Source organism: Pleurodeles waltl, chromosome 11 (assembly GCF_031143425.1).
Source record: "Pleurodeles waltl isolate 20211129_DDA chromosome 11, aPleWal1.hap1.20221129, whole genome shotgun sequence".
Taxonomy (NCBI): Eukaryota; Metazoa; Chordata; class Amphibia; order Caudata; family Salamandridae; genus Pleurodeles; species Pleurodeles waltl.
This window is the reverse complement of record NC_090450.1, coordinates 27,450,795-27,471,411: the sequence shown is the minus strand read 5'-3', so window position 1 is coordinate 27,471,411 and position 20,617 is coordinate 27,450,795. Positions and strand designations below refer to the sequence as shown.

Genomic DNA, 20,617 nt, shown 5'->3' with positions numbered 1-20,617 from the left:
TTATCAAGGTCAAACACCAGGGCAACATCAGCTTCGTTGGGATAGAGTCAGAGCGATCCCACTCTTCGGGTTGTGTTGGATGCCACAACAACAGTAGACACGCTGCACCCACCTTCCACCATTATGTGCAGCCCCAACCTGTTAACGAACAGCAAAGACAGAACGGTAACCAGCCAGTGTGAGTCACCTGTGGAGAACCATCACTAGAGGCTATCTGTGCTCTACCTAACCATGATTTCCTAGGAGTTTGTGGGGTAGACATTCATTGCATAGAAGCATAACCCTCAATACCCAAGGTGGGCCAGTGTACTACCTTGCAATGTGTAACAATACAATACTTTGGACATAGGAGCCGCCCAAGCGGTCTACCTGTTCACAGTCAGTATTGTATTAATAGCTCTGTATCACTTTGAACGCCCTTCGATATTTATGTATAGTTTTACGTGGCTTGTCAGAAGTGTATTGTCTGGTCACTGATTTTCTGGCTGATATCAGATTTCTTGATGAGTTCGGAGTTTCTACGCTACATTCCTTCCCTATGTACCCATAGGACAATGCGACGTTGCTACCGTGAGGGCCAAGTACTAAATGGGTACCCTTAGTGCTGGGTTTTGGCCTCAGTGGCAGGGTAAAGCCCCAAAACACAACACCAGTGATAAGAGGCTCAGACTGTTACAATTTTACCCGTAAACACCTAATAATGCAGACTTTCTGTGATGATATATGAACCTCATTTTAATCAGTATATGTAATAAGCAATCTTTACATTGCATTTACTTACTGAAATTCTAGATTTTTTAAAAAGAGATCAACATGCTCGTAGTCCTTTTTTGATTATTTTTAAATAAATATATTGAAAAAGAAAAGTATAAAATTTAAAACAGCACACATCTCAAATGTGTTCTTTATTTTTATCAACATTATATATATGTTAAAAAATTAAGATTTATGGCATTCATCCTTATGGCGATGGCAGGAGCCTTCCTATATGTATCTTTTGTTGGATTCTCTGTAGTCGTAGGGGTCTCCGGCAAAGGGAAGTGATGGGGGATAGTTGTAGGTACCGTCCATAAAAATCCACAAGGTCCCGACGACCATCACTGGTGTCACCAGGAAGAGGCACAGGCGATCGACTGTCCGTGCCATCCTGTTCCAGTTATCTTTCTCCTGTGAATGGAAAGAAGAAGATCAGAAAAGCTGGCAGAGGAGCAAATGTTAGGGCGTAGAGTTCAGAGAGAGATTATTGTAAAATTGAGGGAGATTTCATACCTATTTTCTTGATCCATGCTTCAGCTACCTCTCCCAATTCCTACACTTGACAAACCTTATCACTGACAGTCTAATATTGACATACATATAGAAACAGGAGCTAGTCTATAAAGGACAGAAGCAAAGCTGCACAGTAAAAAGTTGGTACGGGTCTTACACCATTCCATACTTCGGTGGGAGTTCTCTATGGCCACCCACCTCACGTGCTGACACAGCAATATGAAAAGATCTTACGTGTCAAGGTATATGGATACCAGGCCATCACTTGCAGGGTTTTTTTAAATAAAGGAATGAAGAAAGCAAATGATAACCCACTAGACTGAAGACAAAAAAGACAGTTAATTGATGATAATTTACCGAAGTAAAAACACGGCTCACAAATGGGGACTTAAAGTGGGGTTAACTAACATTTACCACAGTCGCCAGGAAGGTAAGTCATAATTTATTGTCCCAACATTACCAAGGGGTATAACTATTAGACAACTCATCAACATGTCTTCAAAATAGGTAAAAGGAAGAACAGGAGAAAACTATGACAAAAAATTAACACAATGAAAAATTGAAAGATGGAAGGATGGCAGCTATAGAAAAAAAATAGTTCTGTAAAAAGATCTGGAGCATAGAAAAATGAATCAAAATCTCAAACTGAAGGACTGTTTAAAGTAAAGCAGGTAAGAAAAATATATGCACAATAAGTTCAAAACACACACTAACAAATCAGCTTGCCTAAGAGTGAGAACTAGATAATATAGTAATAAATACAAAATAATGTACCAAGCCAAGAAAAACCAGTGGGGTCTGTAATTTAAAAATGGGATTAACACATTTTCTTTGTAATCTCTTTACAGGTGCTGTGGAATATATCAAAATAAATTGAATGATAAGTGTCCCACAAACTCACAAATGAGGGGGGCCTGAAGAAACATATTTAGTCAGTGGTAATTTTTGTTTTTTGACTTTGTCCTGGTGTAGGTTCAAATAAAAGAAATTCTGAAACAGTTTGACCCATCTTTCAGTGTCAGAGACACTGAGATGTAATTTAAGCTTGTGGGGAATGGTGTGAGATGTCGTAATAATTTTAATTGAGTGAAAAAAGTTATGATACAGCGTATCTCTCAATTGCGCTAATACCTATCCCCCAGTATCCATCTAAAAATGATAGTATGGTTTAAGAAAAAAAACTTAAGGGTTATTAAGTAAATAGGTCCTCAAGCCAGCAGTAATAGATTCTCGAAGCGGACCAATTCTACAAATATTATTAAGGTGCAATAAAAGTGAGATTAAATAATGATATTGTAATCATAATAACTGATGCAGACTGAGAATGCCTACTAAATAATGGGTAATGAAAGATATTTTTATGTAGACAATTTTTATTATCTCCTAAAACTGTGTCATTTCAATGAATGACTATTAAATGAAAAATCTAATGAATTATGGCATAGGCAAGTAGGGAGAGACCAGAAGGACAAATACAATTCAGCAATTTAAAATACATAGACATGAAACACAGGTCAGTTACTTTATAGAGTTAAGGGGCATACACTTAATGAGCTAAGATATAGGCACCCAGGAAGAAGTGCCATCCTGTTGTTAGCAGAAAAACCACAAACCTCATTGTAGTCATTTTTGTCCTTCATGTGCCTCAATATGAAGTTGGCCCCCTCGATGGCCGGCTTTATCTCGTCATAGAGCTGGTCCTGGACATCACTAGCACTGAGGGGGTTCAATTCTTTGTAGAAAAAAGACAACAGAAAGAGAATAGGGTAGAGTTGATACAATAAGCGGTTGTCCGGTTGACTATGCAGTACAAGCACAGGAGGTATGGAGGCCTGCTGTGGACATAAAGCCTCCCCCTGACCGGCCTCTCTGCACACATTAATGGATAGGGTAATTGAAGTGGATGATTAGGGCTGCCTTTTATTACCTAACCAAGGTACACGTGGCTTCTTTCCCTAGCAGGCAGTGGGGCCCAAGGCACACCAAACCAGTACAAAGTGAGACATGAATGTCACCAAACAGAAAGCCAATCTTCAGACTAGGACACCCTAAGATACCAAAGTGGAGAAATATTGTGATAAGGCTCTAGGAAGAGCTGGTGAATAAGGTATGATATCTGCTGTTTGTGCACCTGACTTCTCCACTGACACTACAGCATGGATTAGATTCTGCATAGAGGTGTAGAGCCTTGCTCCTCAAAGTCATTAACTGAGTGAAACCTTTCAGTAAAGACTGCATGGCATTTTTGTGTGCATCTTGGGCCACACTAACACAGCCATGGAAGTTGATTTACCAAAATGTCAGGGGTAGCTGAAGTGTCATAACACATCTGTTGACCTTAATGACATCACAGGAAATGACACCATATGACCTCTGACCCTGAATCTTTCCCAGGAAGTAATATAACATGATCCTAACCCTGATGACATCACAATAATGTCCTCTGTGAACTCCCACAGTAAATGCATGGATACTTAAAATACACAACATCAATAAATGTCTGTATTAGAAGCCACCTATATTAGTTTGCTTACCTAATATGCCAGGGAACAGCACTAATTTCTCTTTCTGTGATGCCTACATGTATTATGTGATATAGACCAATATATTGACTATGAAATATGTTACTGACTCAAACTTTTGCTTATTGTTAAAATATTTTAACTTATGATCATTCACAAGGCATGATCAGTCATATGAAGCTCAGTGGTGAAGCTTGCATTCAAAAACATGTTTTTCATGTAACCAAGGTAATAAAACATGGCAACAACTAATATAACATTTGTATGATTTTAAGTTATTTTTTTTGTTAGTCAGAAGAGTGTACCTTGTACGTTTTGTATTTATTTTACATAAACTAAAGCAAAATGTCCTGGTTGCAGTGGGAAACGTAAAAAGTAAACAGAGCTCAGCAAGACCCTGTTTACCATTGGATCTAGCAGTGGTGACTAGTGATCTTTGAAGTGGTGGGGTACAGTACTTTCCCTGAATTATAGCAAGTAAGCAAAGTGAGTGAGCGCAGTCTCTTACAGGGATGGTTCAGGGGTGTTCTCCTCTTGAGAACATTTTGAAAAAAAATTAGGTCATATAATTAGGGTATGCAAACTTCACTTAGTTTGCTTTCGTGTAGTAACACCAAATATTAGCAACACTACATGAAATTACTTACAATTATGTGAAATGCAAATCTGTCATTTCACTATATATTTTTGTGCAAAATGTGTCCTTACATCAATTTCTAATGTGAGGCAGAATTTCACACTAAAGAATAGAGGAGAAAAACGACAGCATCTCAAACAACAGCTCCTTGTGTTCTGCTGTTCCTGTGCGAATTGGCACATTCATGGTAATTTCTGTCACTGTGAATGGCATGTAATTGCACAAAGTGGCATAGTGGTGTAATATCTGGACTTTTATGTATAAAGCGAAATGAGAAAATCCCAAAAGTATGCAAATTACACTGGTGTAATGTATATTTCTCCTAGGCCTACATGTATAGCATTTTAAAGCACAATTTTCACAAAACTTTGTTAAAAAGCAATAGTCTTGATTGGGCCACTGCTTAAATATTCAAGTCCAGGGACGGCAGCCATACTGGGGCCGGCAGCATAACAGTATGGTGGCCGTAGTGTTACGCTGCACTGTGAGCCTGCACACAGGCTGTACCTAGATCTGGGGGGAGGGGCAAGCACACCCCCCTTCTCCACCCTGTAGACTCCCATGCGGCAAGGTGCAGTGTCTGCATTGGGCTCTTACACCCCTCCATGCACTCAACAGCTGTGCTTATTGATGTAATTTGAGGGTCACCATTTTACAATTGCTCTTTGGAGGTGGTGCCAGAATTTTGTATCAGTGGCCCAATGTGTGCCATCCATAAAATTAACTTCTAAAGATCCCCCTGTAGCTGTTGTTTGTTAAAGGGCCCATACTCACGCGCTGGTGTCACCCTGCTGGCCAGACCATGCCGCTCCGACTGCTTCTCAAACATTAGTTCACTCCGGGACTTCACGTTGAAGTATTCATCCGCCTTGACGATGTAGCCCACTGAGCTGCTGCGTCGCATCATCAGCCCATTGTGGGGCTCCATCTCACTCTCTGCCGGCTGGGACATGTGCAGTATCCGGGGTAACCTGTAGAGGAAAAGCTGGAACCACACACAGAAATCAAGGTGGTACCCAGAGATGAAGCAGTCAACCTGCATAATGCTTTATTATTTGTAAAAGGGCAGTTCTTGCTTGAGCACTGAATACCTCTCTGGGGTGTAAAATCAACAGAATTGACTACAGCAATATAATCCAGTCCACTGGAATTATGTGGCTGGGGAGGACCAAATTATGCAGCAGTCAGGACTAAATTATGCAGCAAGAAAACACAAATTCTGCACTTCGCGTGGCACATTTTGTGATAGCATTACTTTTATTTTTTGTCATTTTTGGCAAAGGCATTTTCTCCTCAAAGGTTTCACGTCATTTGTTCCAGTTTAACCCCTAAATAAGCAACAGGAATTTGATCAGTCAAACTATGCGATCGGTCTTCCACTTCGTGACCACATGTGTATCCATGTTTTTAGTAACCTTTGATCCGTTTGAGCTAGAGACTTTTTTTGTTCATATGTGAAGATTATGCAGCAGATGAAGTAGTATTTGCAAATGCAAAGTTATGCAGAAAACGCAGCGGCCTGCAGGCAAAAAAATCCTATAATTCCATTGGCTCTTAATATAACCACATCTTATTCTGTTCTTCTGCAGCCCAAGTTTGATTCCATCGCTATGTAACAGGATGAACTATGTCCATCTACACTGGTCTCTGTGTACAAATGATGTAATCTGAAGACCGAGCCTATGCCGCTACTACATGTGGAACTTTACAATTTGCCTGTAGCCAGTGTATAATGAAGTAGGGTTGAGCAGCAAAGTTATAGCTCTCCATCGGTAGCACCGCAAACCCATTGATTCTGGAGCGAAGTGCCTTGTTCATCGTGATGAGGGTATTGGTAAGTAAGTAAAGTATTTTCAGGAACCAGACTATTTCAATAATATGTGGACCACCACCAACAGTGGGAGTCCTATCCATCAGTCTGTCTTCCACTCCAATTTCGAAATAGCTGGTCCATAACTATCATTACTATGTCACTGTTCCTGAAGATGTAGATGCCTAGATATCTGACAAGGCCAGTGCACCACCATAGTGGGCATCCAGGAATTGTAGTCTTTTCAGTAAGTAGGAAGAGCCCAGATTTATCGCAGTCTATCTTGACAGGTATAACCAAAATTTGTAAATTCTCTGATTACTGGAGCAAGGTTGGAGTCTGAGTTTTTTGTGAATAAAAGGATATTGTCTGCATACAGTTACAAAAGCATTCTCCTTGCTGGCATTAAGATTTCTCTATTTGAATTATGTTTCTGTCAGATACAGCCCAGGGGTTCTATCGCTATTGTGAATAGAAAGTGATAAGGGGGACATCTTTGTTGCATGCTTCTGTTGATTGAAAATAGTTCAGATAGGCAATGCTTGATACGGACCCTACCCATTGGGTTGGCATATAACAAGTTAATGAGAGAAGCCGGCAGTATGCTATTGCTTATGTGTTCCAGCACTGCCAGAAGGAAGGGCAATTCAAACAAGATGAAAGCCTTCTAAGCGCCGAACACTATTCCTGGTACACCAATGCTGTGGTATATCTGGGGGATAACAGCAAAGAGGGTTCTGAGATGATGGAATGTGGATCTTTCCAGTATGTAGCCATGCTGGTCCAGAAGGACCAGTTTGTCCATCAGGTGTTTATTATTCTGTTAGATGTTAGACTGGTGAAAATGTTATTGTCAAGCTTATCTACGGAGAGAAGGTGATAGGATTGACAGTGTTCCTCGTCCTTAATCAGTTTCAGCAACACAATGTCACCAGGAAATGTATTGTGTTCATATTATCACTCTCCTACTGAATCCATTGAATTGATGACTCAGGCGATTTTACTCAATGATATCCGTATCGAGGACTGAGACACAAACAATTATGGAAAGACAGAAGACTTAGGCTCTCCTCATCAAGCCACCTTGCCTAAGGTCAGCCTTACCTCTTTGACCCAGGCTGGCATGGTGTGGGTGCTAGGGGTTCGGAAGTGGAGATTCAGCACGATGACACAGCTCACCACCACCACAGTGACCAGGAGCATGATGAACAGCAAGTACCTGCAAGGCCAAGGACAACCCATCAGTTGATCACCATGGTATTCACCACCGTAGACACCCATGGTACAGCCAATCCAGTGATGGATGCATACAGGGCCTCAAACTTCAGAGACATTCTACCAACTCTTTACAAATCACAGTTCATTCCACGAAGACTTCCTGCAGAAAGATGACTGTCCTCCGCATCAACCTAAGGTCGGCAGGGGGTCAGGACCTGAATTCTAATGTGTAACTAGGTAGATCATACCCAGAACAGAAACCACTACTACTGTTTACCTATAAGCTTTACAATAAGTCACTTGTTCCTATGCAGTACCCAGAAATCTCAATTTCACTGGTATTCCCTTGGAGCGCCCACATCAATTTATTTTGAGGTTCATTGCGGCTCAATGTCCTTAGGAGCAAGATGCCTTGGCAGCTCTATCATTAATAATCCATTGCTCTGCTTCCAATCTCTGGTCTGAGCAGGGAAAGGATACGGGACCTGTCAAAGTGCCCAGCAAAAGGGAGCAGAGTTTTCCCCAAGGCTCACTTAGCCAAGCCCTCTATTTTTTACTTTTTTTCAGAAGTAGTGATGGATCTGACACGATACAGAAAGAAAGACCCGGGATCTAGATACGAAAGGGTCTAACACGTTTAATCAAATCCATCCATGTTACAAATTCAAAATGAGCTGTGGAATCATAAAGGTGATACTCACCATCACATTCAAGGAAGTAGTTACTGGTTGCTTCATATGACTTTATAAAAAGTTACTATCAAATTGACAACTAGGTAGTGGTAATGAGGCCACCGACTTCCTGCACATACAGGAGAAATTCCAGGTAATATTTTCTTCTCTTTGTTGTGTCTCCTCTTGCACCTCCTTCAGGTTTTGCAATGTGTAGCTATATTTTAAGGTCCATAGAGGAAATAATGATCTTTACTTCCAAATAGAAGCACTGAAGTACCCCACTTCAGCAAACGGTGCATTGGCATTGTTTCGGTGCTCCAAAATTGATGGTAAAATCGTGAATAACACAGATTTCTTTGATATAATTCCTCATGCCATAGGAGAAAACCTGAAGCGGTGCTGTAATAAGGCATCTGGTGATTACCGCACCCCTGGTATTGGGATTCCCGGCTACAGTATTACTGTATAGGGAGTTCTGCTTCTCAAGGAGGGCATTGGTCATTACAATAGGTCGTGTAACCACCAGATTACATATAAAACCACGTGTAGGCATCTCCTGTAAAAAAGGAGTGAATCTTATTACAAGCACAATTCTTCCTCTACTATGCAAAAGTAAATTCCAAAGGTGATCTGCAGTCTTTCTTCCTCAGTCGCATTCTTCTAAACTAAGCTTCGCACTTGACCAGACCTTCTTCATACCTTACACTGTCTATTGAAAAACACTTGATACATCAACTCCTTCTCCTCACCTTCATTACATTCAGTTACTCAGCCTGTGTACGATGCACTTATGTCAGGTATATGACACATGTGGATATGCTTGTGTACTAGATCCCATGCATACACATACACTCAGATGGGCACATGCATGCACACACACCCAGGTGTACACACTAACACTCACACTTGTTTTGCCTACTTTATTGGCCACACTTTATCTGTGGGTGCAGAACAAAAGAACCCCATTGTCCCCAAGCACCCTGAGGCTTTAACTGCTTAAAAGCAGCCGGGACCTCAGGGAGTCAGCTACCTAAAGAGTGCTGGCTCCATGGGCTGAAGGAATGACTATCTGAAAATGGTAGGTGTGTGCCCAAATAACCCTCTGCACATCTGGGAATAAAGAACAGTGAAGATCAAAACAAAACAGGATGTGCCAGGGACGAATCACAAAGAGATATTATTACAGTGAACCAACATTCTTCACTGGAATACCAATGCAAATGGTTATGTGCAAATGTTTTATTATTATTAATCTAAGGAGTGAGGTTAAAGATATACACAAAACCTGGGGGAACATTTTCATCCAGAGTGTGTGTACAGTTAAAAAGACTTCAAAAAACAAAGCAACTTTTAAAGTATTTGATTCCTTTCTAACAACTTATAAAGTGACTGTGCCTTACAGTACAATTGCTAGTCTAACTATGTGGAGGTAGTTGTAGGATGATAGCAGAAGGATGGGAAATAACACCCCTAGAGAATGTGTTGCATAATGACCATCCATTAGTCCTTTAATTTTGTTATAATTATAATTCAGTTCCTCCGAAAGGGTGTTGACATGTTTCGGCCCGAATGATTAAAGGCCTCCTCAGGACATAAAAGGAAAGGGAACCTTATTCACCAGTCTATAAGAACCGGGCAGAAGTCGATATCCACAAGCAAAAAGTGGCAAATTCCAATATCATTGAACAGGAAAAAGTCGACCCAGTGGGATGGACCTTCACCATACTCCATCCTAGTGGGATGCAGGGCGCCCCTGCATCCTCCCGATACGCCTATACACTCTACGGGCCTTATGCCTTTGGGTGTCTCCATATATGGCTACACTAATCCCTTGTGTGGTATCCTAGTCAATATTGTGGGGGCGAAGGAAACATGTCTCTGTGCACAGCAAAAATGACTAAGCAGAATATATAAGTCCTGAACTTCCTAAATCAGAGACAGACAGGAATCTGCCTTTCTATTCCTGTCTCCTTGTAGCAGCATGCAGGCCCAGCTATCTGAATTATGGTCAGTGCTGTGAGAGGTGACCCTAATGCCTCGCTTGGGGTCACAGAAACAGGCCCGCCAGCAGACAGTAATTGTTTCCAATGTTGTGAAAAGACCTAAGCCATGACCCTGCCACAACTCCCTACTTTGTGGCAATGGAAATAGACAACAGACAAATTGATCACACATGCCAGTCAGCTGTGCATGTTACCTGACTGAAAGTAAACACTGGTGACGGTGGGGTGCTCCACCCCCACGCCCTCTTGAAGCACCACTGGACACTCCCATATACAGATATGGACACAGAGCCACTTGCATATTTGCACACGCTCCATCATGGACAAAAGTGGGACACTAATCTGTTCACTCCTGTTTTGGCCATTGTTTACTTAGAGTCCTACTCAGCTTGTACACTTCCACTCTGACTGGCATTCTTTTGCGTGCACACACACCCACACACGCGTATACACACATACACACTTCCACACACACACACACGCACACACATACACTCACACATGTACATATACACACTCTCTCTGTCACATTCTCCTTGCACGGCCAAACACACAAATGCATTGTGACTCAAAGTGCATGGCCTATAACATGAGCAACCTCTAAGATATCAATCATGCGGGCTCCGTGTGTACAAAAGGGTGGCCTGCCATTGATTTCACTGGCCACCACTACAAGGGCCGGAGTGGAGCACTGCGGCATTCTTCAATGGGCAGGAGGAAGTACTGCTCAGGTATAGACCTTATGAATGACAAACTGGGCTAGGCTACACATCTGTGCACTGCTTACTGGCATCAACTGAGCTACACATTGACTGGGGGAATTTCTGCTGATTTGTCAAATGTCTACTGTACGTTATTCAAGCCAGAAAAAATACAGAATTGCCAAAAGAGTCACCTAATTTCCAACCCCACTACAAATGAATGTATGAACTTTCAGAACCATAGCTGTAGGGCTGATATAATTAGAAACATTTTAAGGGGAGTGATTCCAGACATAATTTAGCAGAGTTTCTTCCTATTACTTTATCCCTAAATAATTTCCTCCTGGAACTTGGTTCCAACACCTGGGGAGATCTGTTCCATTTCACCACTGCACTTATCCCATTGGGAAAAGGCTGACCTTTGCAGTGGTTGTTTCTAAACTTTCCAAACAACCTCCCTGTTTCAGCTTTCCATGCACTCAACCACCACAGAAGCAGCACAGACAGTAAAGTCGCTTGCGAGACTCACTTGCCGATGAGAGGGATCGCGAGAGATGTTTCTGGCAGTCTCTGGGAGATCAGTAGAAGGAAGACAGCCTGGGCCAGCAGGACTGAGATGGACAGAGTCATCTTCTCACCACCTGGAAGGAGGAAAATGAAACCTTCAGTTGATGTCTCCATGTCTTATGTGCAAAGACCTGTCCTTCCCATTCAATGCAAGATTAGGACTTGAAAGAAGCCCTCACCCTCTAGGCCGCACATGATAAGCAATTATTTATATAATAGGCCTGATGCATTCACGCTTACAGAAACCTTCCTCAGAAGAAATGCTCAATAGATAGAACAAGGGTAGATCACTTGGCCCAGTTCGTGTGGAGATGGCCTGGGTTCCAATGTAGAGCAAGGAATTTCAGCACTTGAGACAAAATGTGATTTTGCTATCTGTATTGCTTCTCTTATGCTGAAAAAGGTAAGTTTCAGGCAGGGGCTTTTCTTCAGCGAGGGGAGTAGTTGGGGCACTACAACCCACCCTAATAAATGTACTGTGTGGCAAATAGTTGGGTCCATGTGCTTCAAATGGATATAGTGAGATGTCTGTCAGATTTCACCAGGAATTTTTACATAAATACAGACAAAAAGGCATACGCTCTCTCTTCCTCTCTGCTTTGAAAGTCTTCAAAAATGTTGGTTATTTAACAAAGTATTGTGTTTTCTCTCACTTACTAACCCTGCCAATCCACATTCATTTCCCTTTCCACTGCCACTTTACCCCTTCTCATGTGCCCTTGCTTGTCATATTTGGGGGAAAACCTGAAGCTTACAATAACCCCCTGTCCCCCTTCTTACTGACCAAACTACACCCCTGGTTTCAGGCCTTTTCACAGTTCCTGGGCTCCACTGTGGGTTGCGCCTTAAGGATGGTGCCCCTCCTCGCGTTATGGATGCCTGGCACTGCGTGGGCTAGCGGGCATTGTGAAGCAACGTAGCAGATTTGAGACCATGTCAGCATTGTCTGACACTGTCTGACATTTCAGAGTACCCAGGGATGTGTCATGGATTCCCCTAGGGTAATTTGGGCTCCAATATGTCAGCACTGGTGAGCCCCAGGAGATCTGTGTTAGCCCAGGTGCTGTGTTTCTGGGAGCTCATACATTTTATCTCACATAAAAATATCAATATTTTAGTGAATGAAAACAGTCGAAATGTCTTTTAAGGTATTTTTAACTAAATATTTTGAGCGAGAATTCTCAACTTATATTAGTTAGAACTTTTGGTTCATCGTTTTTGGTTGAAAACGTTTAGTACGAAACAATATTAATCCTTGCTGATCAATACTGTAGAACTAGATAGATTTGGACAAGCAGTTTACCACACGTCCAAGGGCCACTCCTGTTCACCTTTCTGAAAAGTGTAATACAACATTTGTTTTACATTAATACTTCTGAAATACATTTAATATTATTTCACTAAATATCGCCTTCTCTAAAAATGACTAACAGATGTCGATCATGGCGTGGGCTCGCCTACCCATGAGTGAGCGGCGACAATTAACAGACTAAGTTAATTGTGAAATGAGAAAGTTTTTATTCATGGTTGTGTAGTCAGTCCACAATGCAATGCCATACTCTGTATGGAAGTAGCAGATTCTAGTGAGGATCTGTGCACATAAGGGTTCTGTCATTATGCACTGCCAATTCACAGTTGTTCTGTTACCACTGTGTGTCACACTAATAAACTGGGTTATTGGCTTTGGGGGATAGAAGCTGCACTCTGGCAGCAACCACAATCATTGTCATGGTGAGCAACAAAAGTCACTATATTAACTGTGCTTAACCCTATTTAATCCAAGTAGTAGAACTCGTGCTATGTTAGACCCAGGAAAAGTATGGGACCAGGTTAGTCCAGCTGAAAAAGTTACCTTCACAAAGTTCAGCACAAAGAGTTCCATTCGCGGTGGAGAAGTAGGTGAGAAGCAGGAAGAGCGTCATAGATGGTCATTGCTGTAGTGCGAAGAGCAGGCCTGGTGTCGCTGACGGTTGTTGCGGTAGCCCGAAGAAACAGTTGAGCATCACAGATGGTCGTTGCTGGAGCTTTGCACTGGTGGCCACCGCAGGCTGTTGTTGATCTAGTGCGAAGTGCAGATCTTGCATTGACAGTTGTCACTGGTGGTCGCTGTAGCAGAAAGTCAGGTTCACTCGACCTTCACGTTGGTGGTCGTCATGGGCGGAAGAGTCCCAAGCAGACTAAAACTTCAAGATTTCAACTTCTTTCCCAGGAAAAGCTCAACTGATGCCCGCAAAGAATCCAGAAACAGGGGAGTCTCCACTTGGGGATCAGAAATCACTCAAGCAGAGGCCAGCAGGGCTCAGGCTGGTCCAGTTACCAGGCCAAGCAGGTCCAATGTAGCAGGTCAGCTGGACAGAGCAGGGAGGTCACTGAAGCTTATTTTATCCCTGTTTCTCAAACAGGAGGTCAGTTAACTGACCCTTGGAGTCACTCAGGTTAGCATGGGATGAGGGGAGCAGGTCCGGTTTTCCTTCTCAGAGAGTGGAGCAGTCCTCAAGCAACAGGGCAGCCTTCTAGGGGTCCATGCATTCCTCAAGCAGTCGGGTAGTCCCCTGGGGGGCAAGGTAGGTGAAAACGAAAGGAGCTATAGTTCGAGACATCACCCCCAACACTGTGACATAATCTGTGCCTTTATATGGTATTGTACTGAAAAACATCCTGTACAAGGCAGAAACAGAATCTATATAACATGTTACAATGTGACTATCATCATTATTCAGGCCACACTTTCGCAAAATGGACATCGCAAAACTCTTCCCTTCAATAAAAAAATGTTTGGATATTACAGCTCATTTAAAAATGGATGCAGGGACACATTTTGCATTCAAATGTAGACATAAATGCTGAGTTGGCGTTTTGCGTAATGTTTCAGAAATTTTGTACAATTTTGCAAGAGGAAATTATGAGAATTTCACACACCCCTCCCTGTGACCGGTGTGTTTACAAAGATCACTGCCATGAGACCTGAATTTAAAATGCAATTCTACCACCCTACATACTCCAGCATGGGTCAGGCAATGCGACCTCCTTCTAAGACAGGGGTCTTCAAACTGGGGGGAAGCCTCAAATTATCCCGGGGGCACCAAGCTCTGGTCAAAAGAAGCATTATGCTGATAACAGTGCTTTGTTTTAAGCGGAAAAAAATGAGCAGCGCTAAGCCGCTCTGTAATGGGCCATCATTAACATGTTTTGTCATTTAAATCCCAGCTGGGAGTATGTGTCAAAGAGAAGGGACACCAAATACTCTTCAAAACCCCCACCCCCACTTCTAATAATCACACAGTGAATACTTTTACAGGTTAGTAAGGCCTGACTGACTATAACAGTAAGTTTGACAATCATGTAACTGATTGCATTTTTAAAAAGGCAACAGAACTTAGGGCCCGCTGTACGACCATTCCAGATTGCGACTTGCAATTTGCATTTTTTGTGAGTCGGAAATTGCGACTCGCAATCTAGAATTTACAACAGTGTCAACCACACTGTTTGCTATTCCCAATAGGGTCGCAAATGACCTACCTCATGAATCTTCATGAAGTAGGTCGCAATTTGCAACCCCATTGGGAATGGCCGCACTCACAGGGATGGCGGCATGCTGGGGACATCAGACCACCATGTCTGTGAATGATTTTCAAACAAAGCAGGTTTTTTAAATGCAGCCTATTTTCCTTAGAGGAAAACAGGATTTGTTTCAAATATAAAAATAAAACATTTTCTTTTCATTTTTTTCAGAGTAGGAAGTGGTCCGTGGGACCACTACATGCTCAGAAAAAAATATTTTCGGTGCTATTCACAAAGGGAAAGAGGTACCTTGGGGACCCCTTCCTGTTTGCAAATGAGTTACCACCAATTTAAATTTGTGGCAACTGTGTTTTTTTTGCAAATGGAATTGTGGTGACAAAGCATTCATACATGGCCCTGCGACTCGCAATTAGGAAGAGATGCCCTTGGAATGCTGCTTCCTAATTGCAAGTCGCAGTCCCTATTTTGAGAGTCAGTATTTGCATGCTGGCTCACAAAATAGGAATGGTACATTAGAAAAGACCATTTTGCGGTCGCAAAAGGCGAAATTCGCCTTTTGCGACTGCAAAATTACATTGTACGTTAGGCCCTAAACCTCAATTTTTAAATAAGTGTAGACATATTTAAACACAGGCGACTTAAATAATTGTGAAAAATTGAGAAGGGGCATCAGATGAATTGTTTTATCTACTAGCGGCAGCGGGCATTAACAACTTTGAAGGCCGCTGCTCTCGACTGTGAATACCTGCGGCCCACTGTGCGCTTGTTCTAGATGCTGCCGAGCGGTCCCTCCCTCCCACTAGTCAGCCCCATGACTCACTGTCGGCCGGCAGGTAGAAGACAAAGTTGGCCAGGAAGGCGATGAGGACGCAAGGGGTAAGGATGTTGATGATGTAGAAGAGCGGCTTGCGCTTGATGATCAGGTAGAAGGTGATGTCCTGGTACTTGGTGCTGTCCGGGGTCACACTTCTGTCGATGTTCTTTTTGGCTGGAATATGTGTGATCTCCCATTCACCGTTCTCTAGATAAACAAATTGGAGAAGTCATTATTTCCAAAAATGTTTAGCTCTCCTTAATTTTCCAGTTCTGCTCATTTTGTTATCTCATCTTCCACCCAAAGCTGACTCATTACCTACAAGGGGTTAGAATCAGAAGAGAGTCAGGGGAAACCAGCTGGCATTATTGGGAAGTATGTTCCTACGGTGGCACATAGGGTTAGACTCTAGTCTGGAAAGGAAGTCCTAATAATACCCCTGGTGATCAGAATTCAGAATCAGCACAATACTCCATGCTGGCCTTTCTGCACTGATAGCTCCTATTGTGAATAAAAGGGAGAATGGATTTATCGACCATTTCTTCACCGATGCATCATATAATGGACAAAATTCCCGCTTCCTCTGGAAAATCTCACCTCAAAACAATAAATTATAAAAATATTTAGTTTTAAATAACCGGCATTTGATTGCGGGTGCACTTAAACAAACAATCCCAAGTTTTTCAAAACTTTAAATAATTTCTTGAAGTACTACAGGGGTACATGTTTAAAAATAAATGCTATAATTTTTCAGCAAAAAAACTTTTTTTTAACTTTAAATACCTGTTCATAACATTTAAACAGACATCCCCCCTGTTTTATGGGTCCTATTAACTATAAGGACGTTGGGGTTGCTTGTATTATACATTATGGGGGTCATTTCAACCTCGGCGGTCTTTTCACAAGACCGCCGAGGGACCGCCGTGCTGAAGACCGCCAATGGTGGCGGTTTTCCGCTCGGCGAATTATGACTGCTGGCAGCCCTCTGTCCTTTTCTGGATGGAGAGCCACCAGCAGCCATACTGGCGGTCGGCGGGGAAGTGGAGGTTGCTCCACCTCCACCACCCCGTCAACAGAACACCGCCCACTGAATCACGTTACGTGATTCGGCGTGGTGGTGTTCTGTTGACGGGGTGCTGGCGGTGGAGCAGCCTCCATGGATCCCGTCCCCTCCCAGAGGATCAACGGACCAGGTAAGTTGATCCTCCGTTAGGGGAGGGGGGTGGGGAGGCGTTGTGTGCATGCATGGGGGTGTGCGTGTGAGTATGAAGAGGGGGTGTGTGAGTGCATGTATGCATGCGGGTGGTGTAGTTTGTTTGGAAATGTGTGCGTGTCTGCCTGTATGTATGTCTGTATGGATGTGTGCATGTATGTCTGAATGTGGGTGTGCGTGTATGACTGTGTGTGTGTGTCTGTTGGCATGTTTGTTCGTGTGTGTGCTGGTATGTGTGTTGGTGGTGTCTGCATGCGTGTCGGGTGTGTGTCTGTGCAGTGATGTCTGGGGTAGGGGTGGGGAGGGGGTTCCTGCCACCTTTGGGAGGTGGCAGGGGGGTGGGGGGTGGCAGGGAAGGACTTGGGTGGGGGAGACCCCTATCAGTGCCAGGGAAGGGATTCCCTGGCACTGATAGTGCTTACCGCCATGGATTTCATGGCAGTGCCCAACCCCATGAAATCCATGGTGGTCAGCCAGGTCATGATACCGCCGGCGGTCTTGTGACGGCCTCCAGGCTGGAGTCCCAAGTCTCCAGCCCAGCGGTCGTCTCCGCCCTGGCGGTCGGTTCGGAGAAGTGGCGGATGACCATGGCGGTAACCACCATGGTCATGATTCCAATTTTTTTACCGCCAGCCTGTTGGCGGTAAGACCGCCACTTCTCTGCCAACCGCCAGGGTCATAATGAGGGCCTATATGTTTTTGGCAAAAAGTTCAACTATTTTTAAAATAGGAAAAAATGCGGCTACTTCTACAAAAATCAGTAAGACATTTAAAATAATATATGGTATCTAGAACCCAATGCTACCTCACAGTGTTGTAGCATTTTCACCTTTGACCGAGTAAATTTGTAATTTTCTGAAGAAAATGTGGTTTTATATTTAACAGCAAAAATGATAGTAGTGTGCACATTTATTACCCGCATGGAAAATTCTGTCTAATCAAAAGTTCTACTGCAGAAATAAATTTACTTTTTCTGGAAAAGAAAGCAGTTTTTAACAAACAAGAGTGATCCTAATGTATTATACATTTTTTAAATTGTTTTATATATATTACATGTGGGCGTTTGACAAAAAAGCCTAAAAAATTTAAACGTTAAAAAATACTGAGACGTTTAAATAAGCTGAAATTGTTTATTAAAACGATGCAGGTGGTAATTAGTATTTAGTGTGACTTTCTGGTGATTAAAGAGGCTTAGATTTTACCGAGACTAAGGCCCTCATTAAGAGTCTGGCGGCCATAGGACCGCCAGACTTGCTGTGGCGGTCGGACCGCCGCCAGTGACACGGTCCAACAGCCACATTATGACCGTGGCCAACCGCTGGCACCACCACTTTTTCTCCGGGCAATGGCCTGGCGATGCCGGCGGTCTTAATCCACCAGGGCAGCGGGATCACCTGCCCTGGGGATTACGACTCCAGTGTCCGCCAGCCAACTTTTGCATGGCTGTTCCACCGCCGTGCAAAGGCTGACGGAGACAGGGTGTCGGTGACCCCATGGGGCCCCGGGGTGCTTTTCACTGCCTGAATTACAGGCAGTGAAAAGCGCGACGGGTGCTGTTACATCCGACGGACTGCAACATTGCCGCCACTCGATTACGAGCTGGCACCAATGTTGAGGGTAGTTTCCTGCTGGGCCAGCGAGCGGAAACTCTGTTTCCGGCTGTTGGCCTACCAGGAAACTCATAATAGGGCCAATGGGTGGAAGACCGAACTGGCGGTCTTCCAACCTAACGAGTTTGGCGGGCGGCCTCCATTGCCCACCAAACTTGTAATGAGGCCCTAAATATTTAGCTATAAGGAAAAACGTGTACGTTTGCCACCTTTGTAAAGTACTTTCTCCAACTTCACAAATTTGGAGGAGCAAAGTTTAGTAATTTTGTTAATCTCTAGAAAATTACCAAAATGATCAGTTCTTCTTACGCCCAATATTAAATCACACGTACTACACAACACTGACTTAGACAGAGGTGATCTGGGAAACTGTCGTGAAATTCACCCTATGTCCATTTAAAATATATTGCTCTCCTGGCCGCTGAAGTTTCAGAATTAGAAAAGCTAAGCCTAATATAGGCAATATTAACTGACTCAACAGAGTGAGCGTCCGCTATTTATTATATAAATATATGGGGAGGAGGTGTATTTGACGTTTGATTTCCACCACTTTAGTGCCTAGCATAAACAGGTGGTTTTTGGCACTCCATGAAGCATGGGTCTGCATGAACAATCTGTGTTAAACTGTGGCCATGAGTGTGCATTAAACCTCTCAATTTATTGTGCCTGTTTCATCACTGAACCAGGGATCTTAGTACATGTCAAGATGACATATTCTGCTCTGACTAGTAAATCCACTGAGATGCTATGTTACAAAATCTCTCTGATTCCTAATGGTTAAAGCCTGTATAGTTTGGTGGCTGATGGTGATAAAATTAATCTTTGCTTAAAAATACATTACTTATATTCTGTCTTCTTTCAACTTGGGTACTACTGGTCTTCCAAGACTGTAATTCACAAAGCAGGAATGAAGGCGGCAGCTATCACAACATATTAACTTGGACTGGCTGGTTCCTTAGGCCCTAGATGATGCATCATTACATTTCTTTAGCTCTATTTACAATCACAATGTCCGTATTAGATTCACTAGGTTCCAGCTAAACTCAAGCCTTGATTTTGCTGTATTCTGTGTCTCCTGGAGTTTGGTTTAGTTTCACTTACTGTGTACAGGCCCCAGTGCTTAATTTGTAAATAAAAATGTTTCCCGGTGCCCAAAGTTCTTCTCTAATATCCTGAAGCCATTTCGAGCCTCTTTAATCCATTTACACCCACTCCCTGCCCCTTCACCTCGCTCTTGCAGATTTCTGCTTTCTCCCTTCGCTACGCTTTTTCGTTTTTCTCTTCCTCCATCTTTCTTGTGTGTCTTTTGCTCGCAGGAAATACTTGAGGCAAAAAATTATGTGTGCCTGCCCTCAAAAACAAGTGCTGGTGCCCCGCACCTGGAAACCACTGCCTCAAGTTAAGTACTCATAGGCCCAGCAGAAGGGGTTGGACTCAGGGTTCATTATTCAACCCACCCCACCACCACACACACACATTTTTCAGGATCCTGCAGTCTTGCTGTTATATAGACTTATATATTTTTAAACAAAGCTGCAATGTTTATCAAAAAAAGAGGCAGTAACATGGCCAACACCACTAGATGACGCCAGATGTTAGCTGTGTCCTGTATTTCCCTATTCCTGCAGGAAATATGTTTTATTCTTTGAAATAGGTTTGTGACTATTAAGGACCCCACCCTCTTCAATGTGTTGACACAAACTCCAAAAAACGTACCCCCTGTGGAGGGCGGAATGTGCATTTGGAAAAGTTTGGGAAAGTGACTCTATCTTACCGGTGAATCCTTCCGGATCAATGATGATCCACTCCACCGGATACTCCCTCCCGGTTTCAGGATCAGTGTCTCGCTTCAGCTCCATCGTGATCTCTTTAGCACTGTACCTTAGAGAACTGAGTGGAAGCAAGCACAAGGTACATGGGGTTATTTTTTGCAGCTCGTCTCGTACATTTTCACTGCCCTGCATGTCTCTTCCTCCTTAAGTTCCCCCAGCAGTCCTGCTTAATGGTAACATGTATTCTTTTTATGAATTGTTACATAGTGCAGACATTACCCAAAG

General features: G+C 43.0%; 1 protein-coding gene across 1 annotated transcript in view; it reads right to left on the bottom strand.

The window, feature by feature from the left end:
* Window positions 1-869: 869 nt before the first annotated feature.
* LOC138265283 (acetylcholine receptor subunit delta-like) overlaps window positions 870-20,617 on the bottom strand; it is a 39,599-nt gene continuing 19,851 nt past the window's right edge. Inside the window, exons 6-12 of the mRNA XM_069212882.1 lie at window positions 20,335-20,450; window positions 15,744-15,944; window positions 11,364-11,475; window positions 7,343-7,457; window positions 5,203-5,413; window positions 2,883-3,001; window positions 870-1,167 (exon numbers count right to left, since the gene is read on the bottom strand). Of these exons, the coding sequence (XP_069068983.1) occupies window positions 985-1,167; window positions 2,883-3,001; window positions 5,203-5,413; window positions 7,343-7,457; window positions 11,364-11,475; window positions 15,744-15,944; window positions 20,335-20,450 (1,057 nt within the window). The 3' untranslated portion in view covers window positions 870-984. The remainder of the gene's footprint in view (window positions 1,168-2,882; window positions 3,002-5,202; window positions 5,414-7,342; window positions 7,458-11,363; window positions 11,476-15,743; window positions 15,945-20,334; window positions 20,451-20,617) is intronic.